We start from the raw sequence: 25145 nt of genomic DNA, 5'->3' as shown, positions 1-25145 counted from the left end.
CAACTTGGCTCAACATGTACACTACGAATGTGGAAACAATCGAAACTCACAAGGTGCTATTTAACAAAATGCTTGAAAACCCAAACTTGTCATCAGGTAGCAAAACCACTACGGGTTCAACGTCAACGCCGGCAACAACAAATACAAGTGCTGAAAACTTTGACCTCGGCAGAGAAATGCATCTTAAGAACAACCAAAATCAAATAAATTGTAAACAACAATGTCCAAATTACATCCTCTCCAACATGTTGTACCACAAAGTGTTCTGCCAAACAAACTTTGACCACCATGCCATAATCAACGATATCCTCTTAAAAAAGAGAATAAGACCACATGAGAAATGTCGCTTATTCATCTCTGGTAATGCAGGCTCCAGAAAGACATTCACAATCATGCTCATGTGTCCAAGCATTGCAATGGTTATATTCACACAAAGAAAGTGCATACACTGAGTTGTCATGAGCTCTCCTATTAGCATGCATTAGGAGGAAAGCAGCGACAAGGGGGATTGGAGGAAGCATGATACATGCAGCCATCCACTTACCCTTACTGACAAGTGTGTACATAGCTCTTTCACCTGACAAACTACAAACTCTTTCCACTCTCAACAAAAACGATGAATTGGTAGTTATGGAAAAAAATTCATTGGTTGGAATAAACACATTCGTCACTATTGATATGCGCATGCGTGAAATAAAGCACAACCACGCTGAACCATTTGATAAATCTAGCGATTTATGTCAAGCAAGACCATAAAGGATTCTTGGATATTTTCTCAATAGTCAAGAGGAATATCTATAGTAGGTTCATGTTGGAGAGCGCACATACAATATTACGAACTACAAAAACCAATGCGTCAACAAAACGGTCCATTTCGAGAATTGCTAAATAAGATTCGTGTTGGATCACAAACAAGCAAAGATATTTACACATTAAATAATTTTTACGTCAAACCAATACCAAAGAAACATGAAATCCCACACCTCTTCTACACAAACGCCGCTAAAGATAAACATAATGACTACGTGTTCCAAAAACAAAAAATAAAACCACACATTCTAAAAGCAATTGACCACAAACATAAGACATGCAACAAGAAGGTAAACGTCCAAGCAGACCCAAAATATACTGCTAGCTTACACAACGAGCTAAGATTAAAAGAAGGCATGGTTGTTGAAATTCGCTCAGGTAATTTAGACATTAGTGATGGCATTATGAATGGTGTAGATGGGATATTCAAAGGCACATACATTGACAACAAACCTTCCACTATTTGGATTGAGTTCAATGACAAAATGGGCGGCTATACGAGACTAATCATGAATGTTTGGTTGTGATAAACAGGTCAACCAGAGGTTTCTATAGAAGATGATGCGGCCTTGAAAGAGTGCAAATGTAAGGGCAAACAATTGATGCAGGATGCTATCATAGAGAAAGAAGAGGGTACTGTTGAGAGGAGGTGATTGATCATGTCTTCGATTTTGTGTTTGTCGTTTGTTGAGTATGCTTCGATGTACATGCAGGTGCTCCTAGACAATATGACGTTGTGGGTGCTTGGGCAACTTGTTCTATCAAAACACGTCACCCTCGTCATAAGCTTACATTCCTTGCATCAATGGTGGGAGAATAGTGTTGCAAACAAAAATGAACATTTGAAGACATGCTCAAGGATTCGTAAGCCTCGGAAGCAGTCAATGAAGATAGCTTTCTAGGCCGATGCAGAGGAAGCTTACCAACTTGAGGGTAAGGTTGATAAGAGCATTCGTTTCAGTCATAGATCACACTATCTGCACATTGACTAGCTTGTAATGATTGTGTTTGTATCTTCCTGTCATAAGATTCTATGTGAGAAGAAGAGTGAAGTTAGAGTTCGTACACAGATGACCATAAATCTAGGGCCTCCTTTTCTAGAATATCATAGGCGTTGATCTTATGAAGTCTATTTTTTGCCTTGTGTTGGACAAGCTTTGTACTTCACCTTGTGCTATAGACGCGTTGTAGTTGATTTCATCGACATTTATCACGTAATGTGTAGGCCGTGTTCTCTGTTTGATAGAGACGCTTGAAGAATTGGTTTCAACTTGGAATCTGAACTCCGTGTCAATGTTTTTTAAACTTTAATTGCTCCTAAGTGATACTTGGTTGCTTGATAAGATATGAAAGAAAGAATTTTGGTTGCATGATCTTTAGCCATTTGAACATTGCTCCTATTTTTCGGGTATCTCTTTCAAGTGTGCACAAAGACATGGGTAGTGCAAAACGTCAAGCATAACTTTCGCTAGCTAATACCACGTGTATGAACGTTAATCATGGGTTGTCATATCTGATTTTTCTTTGAAGTGTGCACAGAGACATGGGGAGTGCAAAACATCACGCATAACTTTCCTTGGTTTAGAGCTGGCTAATACCACATGTACAAATGTTAATCATGGGTTGTCATAAAGCGTACCCTATATTTCATCTGTTGTTCATTGCTCTCACCACATTGAGGTAGTCCGTGATAAACCTTCTGCACTCTCTAACATCAGAGTAATCAACGCTTGACATTCTCCCAAAGTGATCTTTGCCTTGAGCTGCACTTGTCTTTGACCAACACGACAGCTCCTTCTTCTGTCCATGTATTTGTCCATATTGTTTTGAATGGATCTGTAATCAGTGTCACTTCACCTCAGTTCAAAGACTGAGAATGAAATCACAGTTCTAAGCTGTAAATGATGTTTGTATCAACAATTTGTTATAGAGGTACTGAACCAAACAAGTATTGTTTCAGCAAATACAAGTCGTAGATTGAGGATCGAGGGAGATTATCCTAATGTAGTAGAGCCTTCAAGAGCATTGGTTCTAGCTGACGTTAGGCCCTTAAACCCAAATGCAGTCCCTGTGCTTCGAATAGAAAACTTATGCGAGTACCTAAGTTACCATTTTGCATTTGATGGCAAGGCTTTGTCTAAATACGGCACATTCAAAGCTAATAACGTATCATATCCTGTGTACATGAGAGTGGACGATTGCCGTCAAATAGTAACAATTCATATTCCACATATGTATGTGGGCTAGCTGAGAGATGTCATTGAGCTCGATGGTTTCTATAGGATAGAGGGTCTTGCTATCAACAAGAAAGTACTAGATGAAGGGGGCACATGTAATGTATCTCTTCGTCTTGATGCCATGACTAGTGTTGTAAAAGCAGAACCATTCGATGGTGAAATATGCATTTAGTGATCAATGTCTATGTACCGTGGGTTGCAAATCAGATTCAATCTGCAGGTGGTACATTCACCTTTGTGAAGGATATGATTGCATTTGTTGTTGTTAAAGTGGATTTGAACGGGTCCTCATCCGACGAAATCATTGTAGCTGATGGAGTGAATCTCGAGAATCGAGCTACGGTAGGGATCTCTTTTAAGAATCTCGTAATTTGAAATTTTCTCTTTCGACGTGGTCAAGACCATTGTTCTCTGTAGCTATCTTTTGTTGCTGAATGGAGGAACACACTATCTCGGTTGATTCAAGAGTTTCTCGATGACAGAATTGTTATGTATGTCGCCAATAATATTTCGCTCATGCATTCGAAACCACTACACTGCAAACAGACCATCCGCAGAAGAGGTAGCATTGTCGGCAAGCTCCATCTTCTTCTCTACGAATTTCAGTAGTTCTGCAACATCACAACCCTAATGGATTAGAGTTCCAATCCAAAGCTAGAAAACAAAAGCGGAATAGAAAATGGAATAATAGAAAACAGAAATCACGGGAAACCTTTGTGAAAGGTAGAACTCCCAGTATCCATGGAGTCTCCGAAAACTGCCAATTGAGCAGGGGTCGTCCATCTTCACAAGCGATGAAACACCGATAGTAGAGATACGAACACTACAGATATTCAACAGACCAAAAGTAGTCCTCGCACGATCGAAGCACATTATATAGAAAGCTGTCACAACCGTCCCTTTGCAGAGTACTCCTAATAGGACGCCCAGTCGAGAAATTAGGGGCCATAGACGGTGAGCAGTCCGCAATACACGCACCACCTCCACGGAATGACCAACGATCTCTCCAATAGCCAAGCGAGTGTTTGACGTAAAAAATTGACGCGATGCACCATGTGGAAGAAGAGCACCAATCACCAACATCAGCAGACGAAGCACCTCGCTGCCGACAAACCCTCTCATGCAGACGAGAGACCACCGCACATCCACATGGAGGGTCATGCAACAAAGACTACCACGTGAAGGTGGCCACATGGAGGGAGCGGGTTCGATCACACCAAGCGGACCCCACGTGAATAGGGAGTTTCCAATGTGGGCAGGACCACATTAGACTCCAAAGACCATGTGACAATTCATTGTGCCAATCAGGAGGAAGCACGAATGCGTACCGACAGAAGGCAGCGCTACACATTTCGAAAATCCAGGAAAAGAAAGGAAACAGATTGGCTGTCATGAGGAGGACCCAACATCAAGGAGGTGCATCCCAATGCGCAGTCAAACATGTCACACTTCAAAAATGATGTCACAAGGCCAGATCTCACGAAATTTGAGGGATTGGAATTTAGCTTCTTAGGAAAAATGCCATGAATTAGGACCTTTGCGGGGGAAGGCCAAAAATGAAAGAATATTCAAATCTTAGAGTGCGAATCTCCGATAAGAACTTCAAATCCAAATTTTCAGAGCAAAAAGTGACTTGTAACGTTTCCCATAGAGCAGGCCAAAAATGAAAGGAGAGGACAATGCTAATGACTTAATCAAAGTCTATGGAGCTATGGGTTCATCCTCCTCCGAGGACATGGGATATGCCTCATCATACGCTTGTGCCGCAAAGAAGGCAACCACACAGAGTAGTATGGCAAAGCTCGGACTGGTCGGGGCTTTTGCGCAGGCGATCAGAACTTGACTTCGTTAAGCACCAGGGAAACCTCCTGCGTTCGTTTATTATTCCTTTTTCAATGGCCACCGAGCTACACGATGTGTGCAGACCCACGTGGGCAAAGCTTGCAGAAAGGGTGCTAAACGAGCTAGAACCCACCAAGACTTGTCCTACACATATCGTAGATGGGAAGCATGGAAGTGGCCTTGCGAGGAATGAAGACTGCTGTCCTGACAGCAATGAGAAGATTCTCGCTCAGCTGTGTCCAGAGACAGATGCTGCTACTTATGCCTGGATTTTGAGGCGTTGCACAGGTCTCTCTGAGGGTGAACATGTGCATGAACACCTAATCAGGCATCGATATGCGGGAAACTCATTTTTGAGTAACCTTCTTGTCCAAATGTACACCAAGTGTGGAAGCCTGGAAAATGCACGTGCTGTGTTTGACACCACAGTGTATCGGAATTTGTACTCTTGGACTATTATCATCTCTGCTTGTGCCAAGAACGGGCATGGCAAGGAGGCTCTACGGCTGTTTGGTGAAATGCACTACGAAGGCTTTGAGCCAGACAAGATTACCTTCATCTGCGTTTTGGATGCATGTGCCAGTGTGGCAGCCTTAGAAGAGGGTCTACAGATCCATGCTAGTATTGTTGGCACCGGATGTGAGTCAGAGATTGTTGTGGGGAATACCCTTTTACATATGTACATGAAATGTAGAAGTCTGGAAGATGCGAGAGCTGTTTTTGAAAAGATGCCACTACGGGATGTTGTCTCTTGGAGTGCCATGATCGCAGGCTGTGCCCAGAACAGGTGTGGCAATGAAGCCCTACAACTGTTTGGTCAAATGCAGGCTGAGGGCATCAAGGCAAACGAGGTCACCTTCATCTGCGTTCTGGATGGGTGTGCGAGTTTGGCAGCCCTAGAAGAAGGTCGAAAGACCCATGCTAGTATTGTTGGCACTGGATGGATGTCGGATGTTGTTGTAGCGAACACTCTCATCAGTATGTATGGGAAGTGCGGGAGCTTGGTTAATTCAATGGCTGTGTTTGCAGGGATGGCAATCCAGAATGTTGTCTCTTGGAATGCCATGATGACAGCCTATGCCGAGAATGGGCAAGGCGACGAGGCTCTGCAACTATTTGGTCAAATGCAGGACAAAGGCATGAAGCCAAATAAGGTCACCTTTGTCTGCATTTTGGATGTATGCGCCAGTGTGTCAGCCATGGAAGAGGGTCGAGAGATTCATGCTAGTATTATGAGCACTGGATGGGAATCTGATGCTGTTTTAGGGAATGCTCTCATCAATATGTATGGCAAGTGTGGGAACCTGGATGATTCTTGGGTTGTGTTTGCAGAGATGCCATTGCGAGATGTGGTGTCATGGAATGCCATGAGTTTAGTGTGTGCCAAGAATGGTCGTGGCCAGGAGGCCCTACAACTGTTTGGTCAAATGCAGGCCCAAGGTTTTGAGCCAAACAAGATCACCTTTATCTCCATTTTGGATGCATGTCCCACTGGAGCAGCCTTCAGAGAGGGTCAAGAGATTCATGCCACCCTTGTTGGCAATGGATGCGATTTCGACGTTCTTGTGGGGACAGCCCTTATCAATATGTATGGCAGGTATGGGTGCCCGGATGATTCAAGTGCAGTGTTTGCAGAGATTCAACTGCAAAGTGTTGTCTCCTGGAGTGCTATGATTGCTGCATATGCCCAGAATGGGCAATGCAAGGAGGCCTTACAACTGCTTGGTCAAATGCAAGTCTATGGAATCAAGGCAGACCAGATCACCTTTATCTGTGCTTTGGATGCGTGTGACTGTGCGGCATTTCTAGAGGAGGGTCAAGAGATTCATGCTACTATAGCTGGCCATGGATGGGAATCTGATGGTGTTGTGGGGAGTGCCCTTGTCAATATGTATGGCAAGTGCAGGAGCCTTGATGATTCAATGGCTGTGTTTATAGAGATGGAACTGCAGAATGTGGTTTCCTTCAGTGCCATGATTGCAGCATGTGCTCATAATGGGAACGGCAAGGAGGCCCTACAACTTTTTGGTCAAATGCAGGCAGAAGGCATCAAACCAGACAAAATCGCCTACATTTGTGTTTTGGATGCCTGTGCCAGTGTGGCAGCCCTAGAAGAGGGACGAGAGTTCCATGTGACTATTGTTGGCAATGGATGGGAATCAGAAATTGGCATGGCGAATGCCCTTCTCAATATGTATGGCAAGTGTGGTAGCCTACATGATTCAAGGGCTGTGTTTGCAGAGATGGCATGGCAGGATGTGGTCCCTTGGACTGCCATGATTGCTGCGTGTGCACAAAATGCGCATGGCAAGGAGGCTCTACAATTGTTTGGTGAAATGAAGAACAAAGGCATCAAACCAAATAAAATCACACTCATTTGCATTTTGGATGCATGTGCCAGTGTGGTGGCTGTTGAACAGGGTCAAGAGATCTATGCTTCTATTGTCGGCAATGGATGGGAGTCAGATGTTGTTGTAGGGACAGCCCTTATCAGTATGTATGGCAAGTGCGGGAGGCTGGATGATTCGAGGGCTGTGTTTGCAGAGATGGCAATGCCAAATGTTGTCTCCTGGAGTGCCATGATTGCTGCATTTGCCCAGAGCGGGCATGGCAAGGAGGCCCTACAGCTGTTTGGGCAGATGCAGGCCACTGGTGTGAAGCCAGACGAGATCACTTTCATTGGCGTCCTCACTGCATGCAGTCACACAGGTCTGGTTGCTGATGGAAGGCGATACTTTGCCTCCATAAATGGAGACTATAGATTAACCCCCTTGGTGGAGCATTATTTGTGCATGATTGATCTTCTTGGGCGACAAGGATTATTGGAAGAGGCAGAAGGCTTGATCATCAGCATGCCATTTAAAGATGTCAGTTCAGCATGGTTGAGCTTGCTTTCGTCATGCAGTATTCACAGTGATATGGAGCGGGCTGTGCGTGCTGCGAAGTTTGTTTTTAACTTAGATCCAAGCAATGCCTCACCATATGTATTACTAGCAAAAACCCATGCGAATGCAGGTAGGTCAGATGATGCACTGAAGGTGAGGAAGGCAATGATTGAAAACTGTGTGAAGTTTCCCAGCACAAAGTTTTATTGAAAGAAATAGTGGTGTGCATGATTTGGGGGATATTGAGTTGGTCCCTTCTGGATACATAGATGAGGCTATCACCTGTTCAAAATGCGTGGATGCATTAAATGGATGACAGGGCGTTTTTGCGCCTACAAAAAGAGCTCCACCAGCCCATTCTGTGACTCGCATTATTACAGCAGCAGCCATAGTCACACATTAGTGGATAATTACTAATGCTCCAAAAGTCAGAAATCCCCTTGGGCCCTTTTAGAGGGAGTGACTGCTAGGTGGCTAATGCCAGGCATCCCTACATGTGTGCATATGTGGATTCGAGAGCACATTTGGTGTATGACGCACTGAGGGTTTGCAGTTCAAGGCAGCAGTTGGGGCCTTCATAGGTGCAGCAGCTAGTTGCCTTCACTGGCAACCTCTACCAGGGTCCACCAAGGATTTGGGGCGACGCTTGAACCAGCCTATAAACTGAGGGAGCTGGAATATTGATGGAGCATCTGAAGAGGCTTCTTGTCCTTCGTCAGACTTGCCTCCAGTCTTCGAAGCCACACCATCGTGTATGCAGCTCCACAAGCAACGTGGTTCTGAGCCTAAGTTGATTGACAAGGCTAGTTGCTTCTCACCGTTCATGAGATCGCTCCCGGACCAGGGGGGCAACTGCCGTCTGAGATCTCCTTGTGCCTGCATCTCCTTCCCACTCTTGAGTCGCTTCAACTTTTGAGGCTTCACTCTCATGCCACCATGTCGGGGAGACCATGTCACGAAATGATTTTTAGGCCTAGAATGTATTAGGCTAGAATGATCAAATGTAATAATTAGAAGGTAGGCTAGGTAGGTTCAAATGGCTAAATGCCATGTTGATAATGTATTGGATATGTAATTGATTAATATAAATGGAGCACTCACACATGTAGGTTCTAGGTTAGGAATGGGTAGGAATGCATGGGTATGCATTTATAAATGGTAGGCATAAAGTGTCATAGCCTAACGGTAGAATAATGGGGTATTCCCAAGGGATAGATCCCAAGAGGCATGAGGTTGTGACCTCTCGTATGCATGGGGTGTGTGCATGAGGCATTAGGCATTCATATGTGGTATGTGGAATGGTTGGAGCATCGTGGTTGTCAATAGCAAAAATACTCACGTGGGCACTCCTTCCATCCCATTTGGAGGGCCAATGCTTCTCACATTATGCATCATTCTTCCACACATGTGCATCCTCCAACAAGTTCGTGACAAGTGGTATTAGAGCAGTGATTCTTTGATTGTGTGGACTTGTCATGTGGAAGCTGTTACAAATGTCGACATCAACATAACACCATCAAGCCAATAAACATTCACTCAATAACCATTCTCCAGGGAGCTTCCTTTCTCTTTCGTAGTGTCAATTTTGTGAGAAAACAATAAAAGAAAGAAACAACGGTCAGTCTTGTTCTTTCTTAGGATTTGTTTACTAAAAGAATTGGAGGACTTGCCAAGTCTTTCCCTAATACTTTGTCGTGAGGTGGTTTTTTAGTGGGCGGTTGGGAGTTGCCATTGCAACGGGATCCTTACATTTTCAAATTAATCTCCGCACCAATTGCCTTGCTCTGTCGTCTAAGCTCAGACCTGAAGGTTGTAGCACGAGTAGTCTCGCGTGGTCGTCGCCTATTTAAGGCCGCTCTCCTTGGGACATGTGTCTTAGCAGCTAGCACCTTCTTTAAGGCACATAGCCTACGTGGTGTCATTGTGCACAGCGCGTAGGTTGGGAGTCGTAGGCGTGGTGCATGGCGTGCTGCGAGTAACGTTGGTCCTTGCAATCTTACCACGTGTCGATGTCGCCAGTTGCCTTTGCATCTGTCGCCGTGTTGGTAATCTGTCCCTTGCCAGTCGTTGACACTCTACCTTGCAAGCTCACCAGTCTTCGCCTTTGTCCTTGCAATCTCACCACGTGTCGGTACTCTACCTTGCAAGCTCGCTAGTCGTCGACTTTGTTCCCTTTGCCGTTGCGCTGACACCTTTGTCAGCCTGTAGTTGCCAGTCGTCGTCGTCACGCCATAATCACCTCCTCTCCCTTTCTCTAAGTACCTACTACCCTTCTCCCCCCCCCCCTTGCAGTTCAAAGAAAAAAAAAAGAAAAGAAAAAAAAGAAAAGGTTAAAAAAAAGGTTAGAAAAGAAAAGAAAAGAAAAGAAAAGAAAAACCTTGAAGCAAGTGATCGACATTGATCAAAATTAGCTAAGTTGCCTAGGCACATAGGAGGATAGAGCTTGGAAGTAGATTAGTAGGAGGAGGTGGAAACAGGATGGTGAAAGTTTCCTATTGGATTAGGCATAGGAGGACAATTATGATCAAAGATAATGTTTGAAGGCTAAGTCATTCTCTTAGGTTGGGTTGATGAGCCAAGGTAGTACTTGGGCTCTTTCCAAGCAAGAGGGTGCTAGAAGACATATTATGAAAATTAGTAGATGGTAACTTCCTTGCTAAGTATAGCAAGTGGGGTCCTATACATGGCCATAGGTCTTGTGACCTTAATTTAGACTTGGATAGTTGAGTAGTATCTAGGATATTGAAAATAGTGATTCATTTGGAATGATCACTAAAAGGCTCCATAGTCCTACCTAGGTGTTGGACTAGGTGGTGGATATGTAAGCGCTTAGTAAGGTTTAGTGACCTTAGGTTTGGTGACCTTAGAGAGATCTCAAGTAATTGGTGAGTCATGGAGGCATGACTATGGGTGGATCCATAATTAAACTTGGTGGTCTAGAATGAGTACTCGAGCAAGATATGGTGATCTTGATCTTGTAAGTTTAGGCCTATCTTGTAAGTTTTGGGTCTGATTAACCTAAAACTAATGGTTCCAAGCTGGTTACTTGGAACTTGGACCAATGCGTGCATATGAGAGAGAGATTAGGAATTGGTATCTTATTGGAAAGGAAAAGTAGAACGGATCTGGATTCCTACTAACCCTAATGGATAAAGTTGAATTAGTCTTTGTAGGAATGTCTAAAGCAAAGGAGTACATGGACAACACAACATGAAAGATAAGTACTATGTCTTTCTTATTGATTTATTTGGAAATTTGATTTAAAGGAACATACAAATGTTGGACTTGTTTGGCAAGAGTACCAAACATGAAGATGGAAGATTAGGTGGAATTAAGAGTCGGAACATAACGAACTTGGGAGGTATGCTTCCTCCTCTACTATCGGGAATAATGGTCAACCTTGTCCTCACCTTGAATTGGTATAGTAGACTTATCACCAATGCAGATATTACTTGACCGCCATTGAAGGTTTTGGAACTGCTCTTGAGAAGGAGTCATGTGCCTTGAAGTACCTCTGTCCACAATCCACTCCCGATACTCAATTACAGTGTGACTTATTGCCTCCTTACTCGAAGAAAATGGAACAAACGTTGGAGTTCTCATGGTTGCAGCTGAGGGACTGGTACCTTTCTCATGGCTCCACTTAGGGCACTTTCTCCAATAGTGTCCCTTCTTGTCACAGTGGTTACAGCCTCGATTTGCCTTCAAGGTCTCACGATTTGCATCATACTTCTTTGCTAAGGACTTCCCCTTACCCTTGTTATTGTGCCCTTTTACCTATGCGGCGGCCAAGGCTTCCGATCCTTCGCCTTGTGGAGGGTTAGCGAACTGCTCCTCTCGGTTCAGCTCATCAGCACAAGCTCCTCTTAGGTGAGAGTGTTAAATCTCCCATTGGTAATGAGGGAGGAGTTGAATGTTGAGTACATCACGGAAAGATGGGACAATAAAATGATGGTTGTATCCTCTAACAATATCTCTTTCCCAGCTTGGAGGACTTCTTGTTGAAGAGCTTATAGCTTATTGTTGTGCTCCCACATGGTTGTTGTCGACTTTGTGGGGTTCAGTAGAGAGACACCAAATGCTCCCAAATTCCTTTGGCTAGTGTGAGATATCCTTTGATCTATTTCAATCCTTGAGAGGGCTTTGCGCAATTGGTAGACACTTCAGTTTATATTGGCAAAAGGCCTCAGATGGGAGCTCCATGATTGACCAAGATTGGGGATTGTGTCACCTAGGATACAAGCGACAGGAGGTCAATGGGTGTTTTGGAAAGGGTTACTGTTTTGAAATGAAAAGATTTGTGTGTCGGATGTGTCGGATCTTAACTTCAAGATTCTCTGGGAGTATCATGATGTACCTAGTGTCGGACACCCAGGTGCACACAATACTCCGTATTTGGTGAAGAATACTTTCTATTGGCTTATTACATAGTAGATTCTTGGATTTGTCAAGCGACAAAGTCTAAAGCCTATCAAGTGTTGGATTATTACATTAGTTGCAAATCCCACATAAAAAATAGAAAAGTATTTCCATGACTTCTGTCATTGTTAGCAAGTCAATTGGCTCAATTGTTCGTTGACCAATTGTTTAGGCTGTATGGTTTGCCAATTGACGTAGTCATTGATAAGGACTCCAGTGATTTTTGGATACTTGTCTTTGACAAGTTATATATCATCTCAATTTGATTTTCTCTGAACATCCACAGATGATCAAGCAGAAAGAGTAAACTAGGTATTGGAATATATGCTTCGTGCATATGTTTCCAAGAGACAATCTTCATGCATGATAGAATTTGCTTATAATAGTGCAAAGCATGCAAGTGCCAATTTTAGTTCTTTTATGCTTATGTAAGGCTTCCAACCTAAGTCACTAATAATGGTAGGAATTAAAGGAATCAAGAATGATGTGGCAATAACATTTCTGCAAGACATGCATGAGATGTTTCACCTCGCCAAGGAGATTAAAAGTGCCCCAGCTTGGGACATATTTTATTCTAATAGACATGGTTCATCGAGGGAACTTCTTTGAAGGAACGATGGTATATTTATGCATGTGCTTCATGTTACTCATCACTTGAGGAGAAATTGAGGAAGATGATGGATTGGCATTGATGCATGATTCACAATTGTGCCAAGTTTTTCAGGTCCTTCTAGTCCATGATCCCCATCATTTGAATTTGGCTTGACAATTGCGATTGAACCAAGTCATATGATTGCAACATTGTTAACGTCGAATGCGTGTTGTGACTATTGGTTTGGCTCTTTGTCCTATGGCTCTTTGTTCGTTTTATAGGGCAATTGTCTTTTCCAATTAAACAACAGAGCATTGAGTGGATGCGAATTGATAGTGTATATGGAGAGTGTGAGGGTAGAACGCACAACTCAAAGCAAAGTGAATGCTTAAAGAGAGATGGAAGAACAGTTAATACGAATTGATAGTGTATACGAAGAGTGTGATGGCAAAACACACAACTCAAAGCAAAGGGAATGCTCAAAGAGAGATGGAAGAAAAGTTTGTACTTCAAGATGCATTTCTAGTACTTAGCCTAGGATGCGAATAGCGTTGCTTGTAGAGTCTTGCACTCCACACATCCGAGTATATCTATGTTGAACGACCCTAAAACCTAGGAGTTTAGATCCTTATTGTTAGAAGAGCAGGCGCCCTTACTTTGTATCGGTCCAAGCTGTTAGACTTTGCTCGGAAGTATCCTTTGTGCAAGGTTGTTGACGACGTCCTTAGTTTGGTGGATTGACTCGTTGTCAATTAGTGTAATGACACGAACCTTGGTGATCGTGTCGGTTGTGTGTCTTTGACTCCCTTCGTTGTATAGTGTTGCTTCCTTTGTTGACTTCGCTCATACCTGCCCTCCTTAGGAGCTTCGTTTGGCCACTCCGTCCTTCGGTCTGTAAGCTCCCTCGGGTGAAGATGAGGGTTCAACATTTGTTCCACCACCATTTTGAGACAGGTCCTCATGGCTCTAATCTGCCAAGTCTACTTTTGGCCTTGTCATTGTGTTTTGCCTCACCTTGGTGGCGTTGCTCTGTTATGGACTTAGTGCTGGATTTACTTGTGTGTCCTGAGACTCTGTTGACCACAACCGCTAGTTGAGTCGTTAGGGTGAGCAATTAAGGCAAGGAGCAAGTCCAGTCATTTGAGTGTGGCATGGGTTGTGGGAGCAAGGCTTGGCATGCGACCTTGAGGGCTTTGTGTTCGGCTTCTTGCTTGGCATTGTTTCTATCATTGTTTTTTCGTTTATGAATTTACTGTTTGCTTTGGTTGCACATCCTATTGCTTCGTTGGTCTGCTTGTCAAGTTTTGCAGGATGGGCAGCAAGGCAAGCAATAAGTTCAATGATGTGGCCTCCTGATAGAGTTTGCATGGGGCTCAAAATCTATGGTAGTGAATGGGGAGGAGCTTGTGCTTAGTGTGGAGATTTGTTAGCACTGGCTCTCCTAGAGACAGTGCTTTAGGATTGAGTTGAGGGGAGTTTTGTGATTATTCTGAGTTTTTTCATTCTTTTCTAAAATTCCTAGCTTTTTGGACTCGTAGTTTAAGTCTTTCCTTTCTCCTGTGAACATTTTGCTGCATCTGCAACGGAATCAGTCCGTGATTGCAGTAATATCTTGACAAGGTTAAACTTGAAGCTTTGTTGGCCCAGATTTACCGACACCATCACATCGCAGTTAGACCCAATGGTGGGGAAGAGAGGAAACGAGTCTTCAATAGGGCTAGAGCTAGTGCTTTAGCCAACATCCTCCATTGTGAAGAAGACCGTTCCCTTAGGTACATCATATTTGCAACCCAATGTTGCCCCACGGGCTTGCAAACTATTGTTCATCGGACAATCATTGCAGATGAAGAGGCATCCAGTTTTAGAATGCAAAGCGAGGGAGATAAGATCTATCCCTGGCAACCAGAAAGGGGGGACAGGCCTTGCAGCAGCTAAACGTATGGCCACCGTGCCCCCAAAATCCCCTGTAGAAACGTTGGTGTTCCCATCTCTGCTGAAGCTCAAGATTGTCAGTTTGAAGTAACTCACACAGGTTAAGTGCCCTATCGAGTGCCAGCCTGCGGTTAGCGGGAGCAAGCATTGCACAGACTGTTCTTGTTTTTTGTTGCGAAGACCCGGATTGAAGGATTTCTTCTATTTCGCTGGCAAATGCTCTCGATATGATGGATTGGAATAGAGTACTATTGACGCCTTTGAAATCTTCCGGAACAGCTGAGTGGACGAAATGCCAAGCCTCCAGCCACTGCAGTTGGCGATTTCCTCCAACGTCACTATCCAGTCATCCTGTTTGAAGTGCATGAAGGGATTTTCTGTCCTCCATGGGGATGCAAAGATCATGCTCCTGGATTTTCTGTCCTCCATGGGGATGCAAAGATCATGCTCCTGGATTTCTTGGATTTCTTCCTCAGCCTTCTAGACAAGCAATCAGGCCTGCCCACCACCAAGATCAGAAGCACTAAGAGGCCCCCTATCACAAAGGTTACTGAGAGCATCGTGCTACTGACCGATTGGTTAATGGCATTGTTAATGCTAAAATTTGAGTATCTTAAGACGGAACATCAGCAATTCGTCACCCCATTTAGCCTCAAATCACGTTCACAAAATCCATGAAGCTGGGCATGGAAGAAAGAACGCATGTTTGTCAACGATCCCACGGCCCAGCCGATTCACTCCCACATCGGGGTCGATAATTGAACGAGTTAGAATTTCCATTATCATGAACAAAACCTATGCCATGGCTTTCATCCTTCGTTTGGGTTGCAAGCATATCCACCATTGACGGAGGACATATTTTCACAGCTCTACCAAAAGATAAGTACGATGACTAACGGACACTGCACTCATAAATACGGTAAATAACCGCTTCAAGTATGTATGATCTCTCATTCCCACAAATGTATCATGATTCATGCTCCACGTTCAAGTCTCTAGGTGCCGTAAGAGCGTGTGCTTTTGGCAAACACGGCAAAGCAGATGAGGTCCGAAATCCACTGCCTTGCTCAGAGCTCGTTTTGTTGAAAGTTTGCAAGTTAAGCCCGTGTACTCGGCATTCAACTATCCGTGCAAGCAGGGACAAGTAAGAAGGATAGGTATGATCCCAGGCCTTATGCTCACAAATCTGCAGACCATTTGAAAACCATGAAGGCATTCTTTGGATGTGTGAGCACCTCAGAAGACTTGCTAGAGTTGATTTTGTTTGGCATGACAGCGTTTACATCGCTCAGCACAATGACGAGGAAGTTCATTTAACCACAAAGCATTTAGCGTGCATCTATGGTAAAGCCAATGACATCTTTGTGTTTCTTGTAACTCCTACCATGGCAGTTCAAGCTCAACTCCCTTCGAATGCACTTTTGACAGATTGGCGCAACAGATTCGTTCATCGATTCCTTTGCCTACATGACAAGCGATTATTTGGCTCTTAAAAAACAGTTCCTTGGATTTCATTTTGTATGTTCGATCCTTCAAAGAGACGGTTCGCTCACCTCTTTTTGTGTTCTTTCTTTCGAGCACTATGTGGGTAGCCCAATAATGCCTTAGCACCGGGGCAATTTGATGAGGGATAGTTGTTCCTAGAGAAATTTGTGTAGAAGTGCTTGTAAGTGCTACGACAATATCATTACTATCCCTCCTAAACTTCTACCATGGTGGTTTAACCATGTGTGGGCTTACCCAAGAGCCTTGGTGTTAGGCAAGTGGCATTCTTGTTTCCCATCAGGAGACAAATAGATCAGCATGCTTGCCAAAGATTGCAATCCGGTATTCATATCAGGCACGTGTGTGTCAGAGATTGCAATCCGGTATTCATATTGCCTATCCATTGCAAATGGAATGAGGGGCACATGGTTGCCGGGAGTTGGCTTGACCCTATAATAAATGCGGGCACATGGTCCAATAGCAAGGAATGCAGGTTCACACAGATGTGGTAGCTCTTGATTGCCTATCCCTGCCTGCCTGTGCAGTCACATATGCATGGTCAGGCAATAGATAGTCTTTTGATTGCATTCTATTGAGCAAATGGACGCCACCTCAGCTCCAACCTGCTGGATGGAGCAAAAAATTTGATCATGTGTCCTAGGTGAGACTAAGGTCCTATTGGATGTGGAGAGAGTTTGACGTGATGTCAAAGGACTATGAGAATGATGCATCTGTAGTGAAAGTGTTGGAGGAGGAGAATGTGTGCATCTGCAAAAGCTGGCACGCGGGGTTCTAGGCTCAATGATTTCTTTAACCAGGTGGGGAAGCAAGGAGAGACTCACCTCTAGCCATGTACATGAGTCGATTTTGTATGGGGTTTTGAAACTATTGAAATGCTGGTATGGTCCTTGAAGGGGAAAACATCAAACTTGTGCATGTTTGTCCGCATGTGTGCTCGCTTCCAACTTCAAGTACTTTGGTTTCTTTATAGTGTAATTTTCCAATAGATTTTCCTTCCAATTGTTGATATTTTAATTCTAGTTAGAGGAGATGCTCGATCAAAAATCTAGGGTGAAGGATTTCATTTTTACGTCGAAAGGAAAAGGCTCACTTTATCATTGAATTTCTTATCCATTTTTTTGCAACCTTAGGATCATGTTCCATAAATTTCTCATCCATGATCTCAACATTTTTAATTGGTTGCTAAACATAGAATTATCTTTTTGACATACAACAGCTGTGAGTTTAAGGACGATCATTCTGTTTTCCTAGGGCACTCGCAATAGGAAAGGTGGATTTACTTTTGTCTACGTCTGTTGAGTTGAGAAATGTTACGATAGATTATTTCTCTAGTGGATGTTGTGGCTCAAGGTAGGCAATCTTAGATGTTGAAAATATGCTTAAAGGTTATGCGTCTTGTTGAACCTTGGGAATCTGGCAAGTGTATCATAATATGTCCTACTCCATTGAAGGTCACTTACGATGATGAACTTAATGGCAGAGGGGAATAATTATGAGGGCTGTAGCAGTGAGGAAAGGGTAGAGATTTTTTTGTAGTATGGGTTTTAGATATCGATTGGTCATAGGGTTTTGGAACCTTTATGACATGTTGGTTACATTAATTGTTCATCGCCCTTTGGATTTCTCGAGGGCCGGTTTCATTACTAGATGGTTGAAAGTAAAAGATTTATTTTAGAGTTGATCTATGTATCTAACCAAGGACAAATATTGGATGGTACTTGTCAACTTCCACATGATGGATTATATATATTGTAAGTTTAAAATGTGATACTATTATCAATTCTTATGGCCTTGAATATTTTGGCCTTGTTTGCCTTTTGAATATCATTTACTTTTTATCAGCCTTGTCCATTTCTTTTGGGCAAGCCTTATGAATTTCATTCACCTTGTTTGACTTGTATATGCTTTTCGACTTTTTTGGCTTGTATGTGCTTGCTTTTCAAGCCCGCTCCAATGTGGCTATAAATTAATTCCAATTTGAGATCTCCTACAAACAATTTATCCAAGCCTTGCTTCCATTAGCATGCCTCCAAGCCTTGCTTCCATTTGCGTGCTTCCAGGTTGTAATCGTTTCACCAGAGCACTGCAGGGCGGGTATTGTGATCATTTCTTGGTGGTAAGAATCTTGTGCCTTGAAGCGGTTTAACAAGCTTCGTGTCATGCTTACCCTCCCATTATTAATCTTGGCAACGTACAAGCTCAAATTAGCACTCTGTTGCATCGTCTCTTTGGACATCTACTTTCCATGAATCATTTTTTTGACCCATCAAATTGTTGAGTTGCTTGCTTGGATTATAGACAATGTTGTCTTCTTTGTGGCTGTGAAGAATCAATCCGCCTGAATTGTTTAGCTCCTTGGTTGAATTATAGATCTCATTGCCTTCTTTGTGACTATTAAGAGTCTCATCCAACAGGGACGAACAAGCTCCAGAGAGCTCTCAAAAGAATGGTAGCTAGGGAGAGGGGATATAACTCCATGAAAGCAGGGGTTCCTTACTTTGAGGTAGCATCTGATGACTCATCGACCTTCAAGCAGAAGTATGATATTCCCTTGCTTCGAGCTTGTAGGACAAAATTCTAAGCCATTCAAGTTCTTGCCCAAGCTTGCTACAGAGCTCCACTCTCTTGAAAAGGGTCATTCCTAGCCTTGACATTCGGCTAGTTAGCGTTGGCAATGGCCTCCCAGAGGAGGAGAATAGTAGTAGCAAGCCACCTCCCAATGAGGCGGAGCAGATCACAAACATGATTTCCCTGAATAAGCAAGTTGCTCCGTCGATAAATGTTTGCCAGAGTTTTGCACGAGAGCAACCCTCCTGTGACTTGCCTCACTCGGATATGCATCTCAATTATGTGTAGGACTTGGCCAATGGCTATGGCATATCCATAATCACCTTCTAGACTTAGTCTGTAGCGAGCTTTGCATCTAGTGTCATGGTCGCCAATAGTTACATGTAGCTCCCATCAGTGTCATTCCTCCTTTTCATGTTGAGGGTTGAGACCTATTTAGCCATACCTTTTCATCCTGCTATTGTAGCCCATCATACGTTGCACAAGCTTTTTGATACGTAGACTTTTCAAGGCTCTCTAGCTTCACCTTCCTCGCTTGATCTCCCAAGAATTCTTCCCTTACAAAAGGTAGCGTCATGAACATGTTTCGATAGTGGATGAAGCACTAGCCATACATGAATTTGGAGGGGTGGAAAAGCAAGTGGGAAGGAGCAGGCGTAATGAGAAACAATTGCTTCTCATCTGTTATATCTTAGGATTTGTGAGCTAGAGACTCCAGCCATCGATGTTGCTCGAACCACTCTCAAACTTGGCTTAGATATCAACTCCCACCTATTCTAGATCTGTGCCCAAGCAAGTCTCTTTGCACCCTTTGATTTTGGCCTGTTATTCCCCTCGCAACTCTGCGTTCACCTCATTCACCTCAATGAACGTAACAGAGGACTATTCTACCTCCACTTGAAGTATTCTTGGGATACAGGTGCTGGGAACGATGTTCCTTAATTCTTTCTCCTGAGAGGATCACCAGATCTAGAAAGATACCAAGCCTACAAGATAGACAAGGGGTAGGAGTCATAGTAATTAGAATGATCTGTAGTAGTTTTTAGTCACACAAAATTCCACCCACTGTCTACATGAAACTAGGCTACAAAAGTTGTAGACAGTAGGCGTCAAGAGAGAAAACAATCCTACGCAAGATTCTCAAGGCCCTCGCTTCACACAAAGCTGCTTCAAGCTCTTGTTGTTCATGACCTTGCTTCTCAAAGACTTTGCTAGTAGCTTCTCGCATTCGGGCTCCTTGCAACACCATGTTCGTCTTGTCTCTCAAAGCTTTTTTGAGGCTTTCTATACTATTGGACCTCCTAAGTACGTAGATTGATACGTTGCATGATTGGCCTGTGTATGAGGTTAGATAATTAAAAAAATAATAATAAATATATGATTTTGCTAGTTGTAAATGTTTTTTTTTCTAAAGATAATTTTTAAGACAATAAGAAAAAAAGAATCGTGGAATGTTTTGGTTGTAGTCAGCTTTTGTGTATCCCATCTGCTTTGGGGTATCATCGTCGTAAGGGTTTGCTCGAATGATACATGGGATTCGCAAAAAGCCGATCAATGAATGTGCCCATTCTCTTTCATTAAATATTTTGTTATAGAGAGCGTTTTGGTACCATCTGCTTCAAGATAAATTTGAAAGGGTTTCCTTAGATAACGCATGGGATTTAACTGTCATTGTATATGTATGGTGAAGTGTACTTTTGAATACTCCTAAGTGATGACATGTACTGGTTTCCTATGTACTAATAACAGATCCTGAAGATGAATGTGCCATGCAGAATTCAGAAGTTGAGGACGAGTTACTGTATGCGCCTGAAGCCGTTGCTTCGAAAAAAGGAAAAAAAATGCAATCCAAAAAGCTATTTGCTAGAAAAGCCAATTCGCCTTTAAAAAAAAGCCGCTTGCTAGAAAAGCCGGCTCGCCTGAAAACTGTTGTGTGCTTGTTGAAAGGGCTTTATGCCAGCCAAACGGGCTTTACGCCTGCCAAATGGGCTTTATGCTTGCCTAACGGGCTTTATGCTTGCCTAACAGGCTTTATGCCTATCAGTGAAAAGATCGTTGTTTAATGAGACTGGAAAAGGAAAAAAAAGTCAAATAAAGCCCAATTGCCATCAACACTTTGCATAAAACTACTAGTCTAGGTGAAATCAGTTATAAAACCTTCATTGTTTTAGCTATTTTATGTTCTCTTTACTAAGGTATGCACGGCTTCTAGGACATCAAAGTGATTCATTTAAAACTATAAAGGCAGCCCTGTTGATAGATTTATTCTCTTTTAAGGAAAAAAAGGCGAGCCCGGTGTTCAAAACAACAACAATTGACCCAAACAAATCAATTGATAACATCTTGCACAAATAGAACTTAAGCCGTGTCATGTATTATGGTTACACACACCAAGCGATTGTTTATTTGACGCAGTTGCGTTCCTGTTAAAAAATGGGATGACCTCTGAATAACTATAGACTATAACAATCCAATTTTTTGTTTCGAACTTGCACAACAATGACCAGCACACAATAAACTGTTTCAACACATATTTGGATTTGAACTTCATATGTGAACAACATGGAGTTAAAACACATGACGAATACCTTACATGAATGAGTGTTCTGATATCACACGGTGGTCTCTGGGGAGATAGATTTGCCATTGCATGGCTTTCAAAGTTCCTTTTAAGACCAATTCAAGTATGGTCACATGTAGCTAGAAAGATATGTATGTAGTCTGGCAATGAAAATGTATCGACCCCATCACGAATCTTGTATGATGACAGTTCTATATACCCTTACTGCTTTGAGCCAATTGTTGAAACGATAACTCAATATGATGATGAAGTTGTAATTCTCGTAGCAACTACAGGCCCAAATCTTGCACCTAGTGTTGAAAACCAACACTCAATTAATGCTATCCTGCATTATCAACATAACCTCGGTGATTGTTTACTCAATACAATAAAGTACTTAGTTGATACTATTGGATTCTAATATTATCTATGTTGCTTTAGCCTGAATTCTCACAACATCTCTCTCTTTTTTGATGCATGTTCTCAATGCAAATAAGATTCAAAATTAGTAGTAGAGATGCCACATGGGATGCAAGATTGAAGGATGATATTTCATATGATTGTCGTCCATGACACAATATTGTTTACGTTGCAACCAAGGCTGAGTTACGAGCTCTTGTGAGCATAGTCTTATTCATGTATTTGTTGGGCTTCAATTCTTAAAAGGCACAAATTTTTACACATCACCAAGGCAATAATAAAACACAACCTTTTATATTTGCAGGGAGGATCGGGTCTTGATGGGCCTTGTGTCGTGTCATAGATGAGGAATCATATTTAGTAGAGGCCAATGAAGTGGGATTTAGAGATGCTTGAAGGGGGTGATGAAGAAGAAGCAAAGAGCTCTTATGGATACAAGGCTCAATTAGAAGAGGATCCAGGACCTCTTAAAGAAGAACTGAACGTGCATGCTAAAAATGAGGTAGATGCTTATGCTAAAGAAGAGGAAAAGCAAGTGATTGTTGTCTCTGTGCCACCATGGACTTAGGTAGAATAGAATGTGTGTGTAGAGTAGCGACAAAGCTCCGCTTGTACTTGCATAAGGCTAGAAATAATCCCTCTTAGAAATCCAACTTGCATTTTCTACATGTAAGTTCTACATACGATTCCTACATGCAACTCCTACATGTGAGTTCTACATGTGAGTTCTACATGCAACTCCTACATGCGAGTTCTACATGCGAGTTCTACATGCCACTCCTACATGCGAGTTCTACATGCAACTCCTACATGTGAGTTCTACATGCAACTCCTACATGCAACTTCTATATGCAAGTTCTACATGTAGAGAGAGAATGCGTTACAATTCCTACATGCAGAGAGAGAAGCTCTCCAACTTGTATAAATACCCCATAATGGCATGAAGCCCACACTCTTTAGAACATTGTGTTGAGTTCTACTTTGGTATTCCAAGCAATTGTCTCAAGTGTCCATGCTTCCTTGCACTCCACATCCAAAAGCATGTCCTAACCTTGCAACTCCTCCCCAACTCCTCCTCCCGTCTCCTCCAACCTTGCAACCCATCCTCTCCTTCTCCCTCTTCCTCCTCCTCCCCCTCCCTTCTCCTCCTCCTTCCTCCTCCTCCTCCCTCCTCCTCCTACCTTCCCCTCCTCCTCCTCCCTTCCCCTCCTCCTCCTCCCTTCTCCTCCTCCTCCTCCTCCTCCTCCTCCTCCCTCCTCTCTCTTCTTTCCCCTATGCTCTTACACCTTCTTCCTCTCCCACTCCTGTGCTCCCCCTAAACCCTTAGCTCCTCAACCCTTAACCTCCATGATCTACAAGGGAGACGAGTTCTCCACCATGTAGCCTACCCTGAATCTTGGATCCTCCTTTCAACCCTGAAACCTCTTCTAAACTTTGGAACCTCCTTCTAAACCTTTGAACCTCCTTCTAACCCTTGAATCTCTTCTAAACTCTGAAACCTTCTTCTAAACCTTGGAACCTCCTTCTAAACCCTATAACCCCCAATGAAGACGAAAGCCTTTATTATCTCAACCATGATGATACACGTTCCTTTTACACATGCATGCACTATGTTTGCTTACCACACCTAAGCCTACGTCTCTCACTAGAACACGACTCGAGGTCCTAAGCTACACGTATACTACAAATGACAACCCCGATATATCTGTAGGTGACAAAAAGCCTCGGAACCTTGCATACTGAGAATACCATGCTCTTCCCGCAGAAGCCGTGTGAAAGAGCCAACATTTGGCATCACTGCCAGGGAGACTAGCATCTCAAGTAATGAGTAAAACATACGTAGGTATGTGTAAAAAACAAACTACTTCGAACTTTCATGAACATAACACTCAAGGGCAAGGAGAGTAAAATTTTTTCCATTTGTAGCCAAACATATCAACCCCAAGCATCAACCTTGGGTTACTACCTGAAGAAATTTTCTTTATTTCTAAAAAAGAAGCCACTTGATAAACATTCAGGCTAGGTAGTGGACACAAATGCGTAGAGCTTGCAATTTCAATCGTTTCACCTTTTTGCAGAAGAGCAAACCGAGCTATCCATAAAAAGTTACGGCTCGGGAAGAGTTTAGGGTTTAACCCTAAACCTAAGCCCATTTCCTATAAAAACCCACTCCACCCCCTCATTCTTCATCTTTCACATCTTGCCTCCATCCTCTTCCCCATTCTGAGCCCTACGCAAGACACTCCTCCCTCTCCATCGACCACCACCCTACTCCATCGACCACCACCCTACTCCCATCCTCACATGGTAAGTGACTTCGAGCCCAATCTCGTAGCGATAACCTTGCCATCCACCCACCGTCCATTGGTCCTCAAAAATCCCATTACATCGAGAAAGACTTGGAGAGCGTTCAGGTGACCACCTCTTCCTCCCTTTGGATTTCCATTAAATTTTTCCATCTGTCAAGTTTTTTGTTTTCTTCTTCTCTCTTTCCCCCCCCTCTCCACCACCACCACCACCACCACCCCCTCCCCCCTTCCCCCCTCCATCTCCACTACCCCTCCCATTTCCACCACCTCTTTCTTCCCTCCCTCCTCCCATTTCCACCACCTCTTTCTTCCCTCCGCCCCTCCCTCCCTCCCATTTCCACGACTCCCTTCCCCCTCCCCCCCTCCATCTCCACCACCACCACCTCCCCCTCCCCCCTCCCCCCCTCCCATTTCCACTACCCCTTTTCTCACCCCCTTCCCTCCACCCCCCCTTCCACTACCACCCCCTCCCCCCCTCCATCTCCACCACTCCTTTTCTCACCCCCTTCCCTCCACCCCCCTGTCCACCACCACCCCCTTCCCCCCTTCCCCCCTCCCATCTTCCCCCCTCCCCCCTCCATCTCCACCACCCCTCCCATTTCCACCACCTCTTTCTTCCCTCCCTCCACCCCCTTCCATCTCCATCTCCACCACCCCCTCCCCCCCTCCATCTTCCCCCGTCCCCCCCTCCATCTCCACCACCCCTCCCATTTCCACCACCTCTTTCTTCCCTCCCCCCACCCCCCTCCATCTCCACCATGCCCTCCCCCCCTCCCCCCCTCCATCTTCCCCCCTCCCCCCCTCCATCTCCACCACCCCTCCCATTTCCACCACCTCTTTCTTCCCTCCTTCCATCCCCCTCCATCTCCACCACCCCCTTCCCCCTCCCCCCCTCCATCTCCACCACCCCCTTCCACCACCACCACCACCACCTCCCCCTCCCCCCTCCCTCCCTCTCATTTCCACCACCCCTTTTCTCACCCCCTTCCCTCCACCCCCCCCTCCACCACCACCCCCTCCCCCCCCTCCATCTCCACCACGCCTCCCATTTACACCAGCTCTTTC

General features: G+C 43.9%; 1 protein-coding gene across 1 annotated transcript; it reads left to right on the top strand.

Moving 5' to 3' along the window:
* The first annotated feature begins 851 nt into the window (after positions 1-851).
* LOC147881928 (pentatricopeptide repeat-containing protein At2g39620-like) lies at positions 852-20854 on the top strand. Its single transcript, XM_087401480.1, has 5 exons — positions 852-1188; positions 1345-1459; positions 4876-7438; positions 7490-7904; positions 20541-20854. The coding sequence occupies exons 1-5, from the start codon at positions 852-854 to the stop codon at positions 20852-20854; spliced, it is 3744 nt and encodes a 1247-aa protein (XP_087257606.1).
* The last annotated feature ends 4291 nt before the right edge of the window (positions 20855-25145 follow it).

This window comes from Dipteris shenzhenensis, chromosome 30 (assembly GCF_047967505.1).
Source record: "Dipteris shenzhenensis isolate YYH24624 ecotype China chromosome 30, Dip_SZ_1.0, whole genome shotgun sequence".
NCBI lineage: Eukaryota > Viridiplantae > Streptophyta > Polypodiopsida > Gleicheniales > Dipteridaceae > Dipteris > Dipteris shenzhenensis.
Note: the sequence above shows the minus strand (reverse complement) of the source record. Positions and strands in the feature narration are given on the sequence as shown.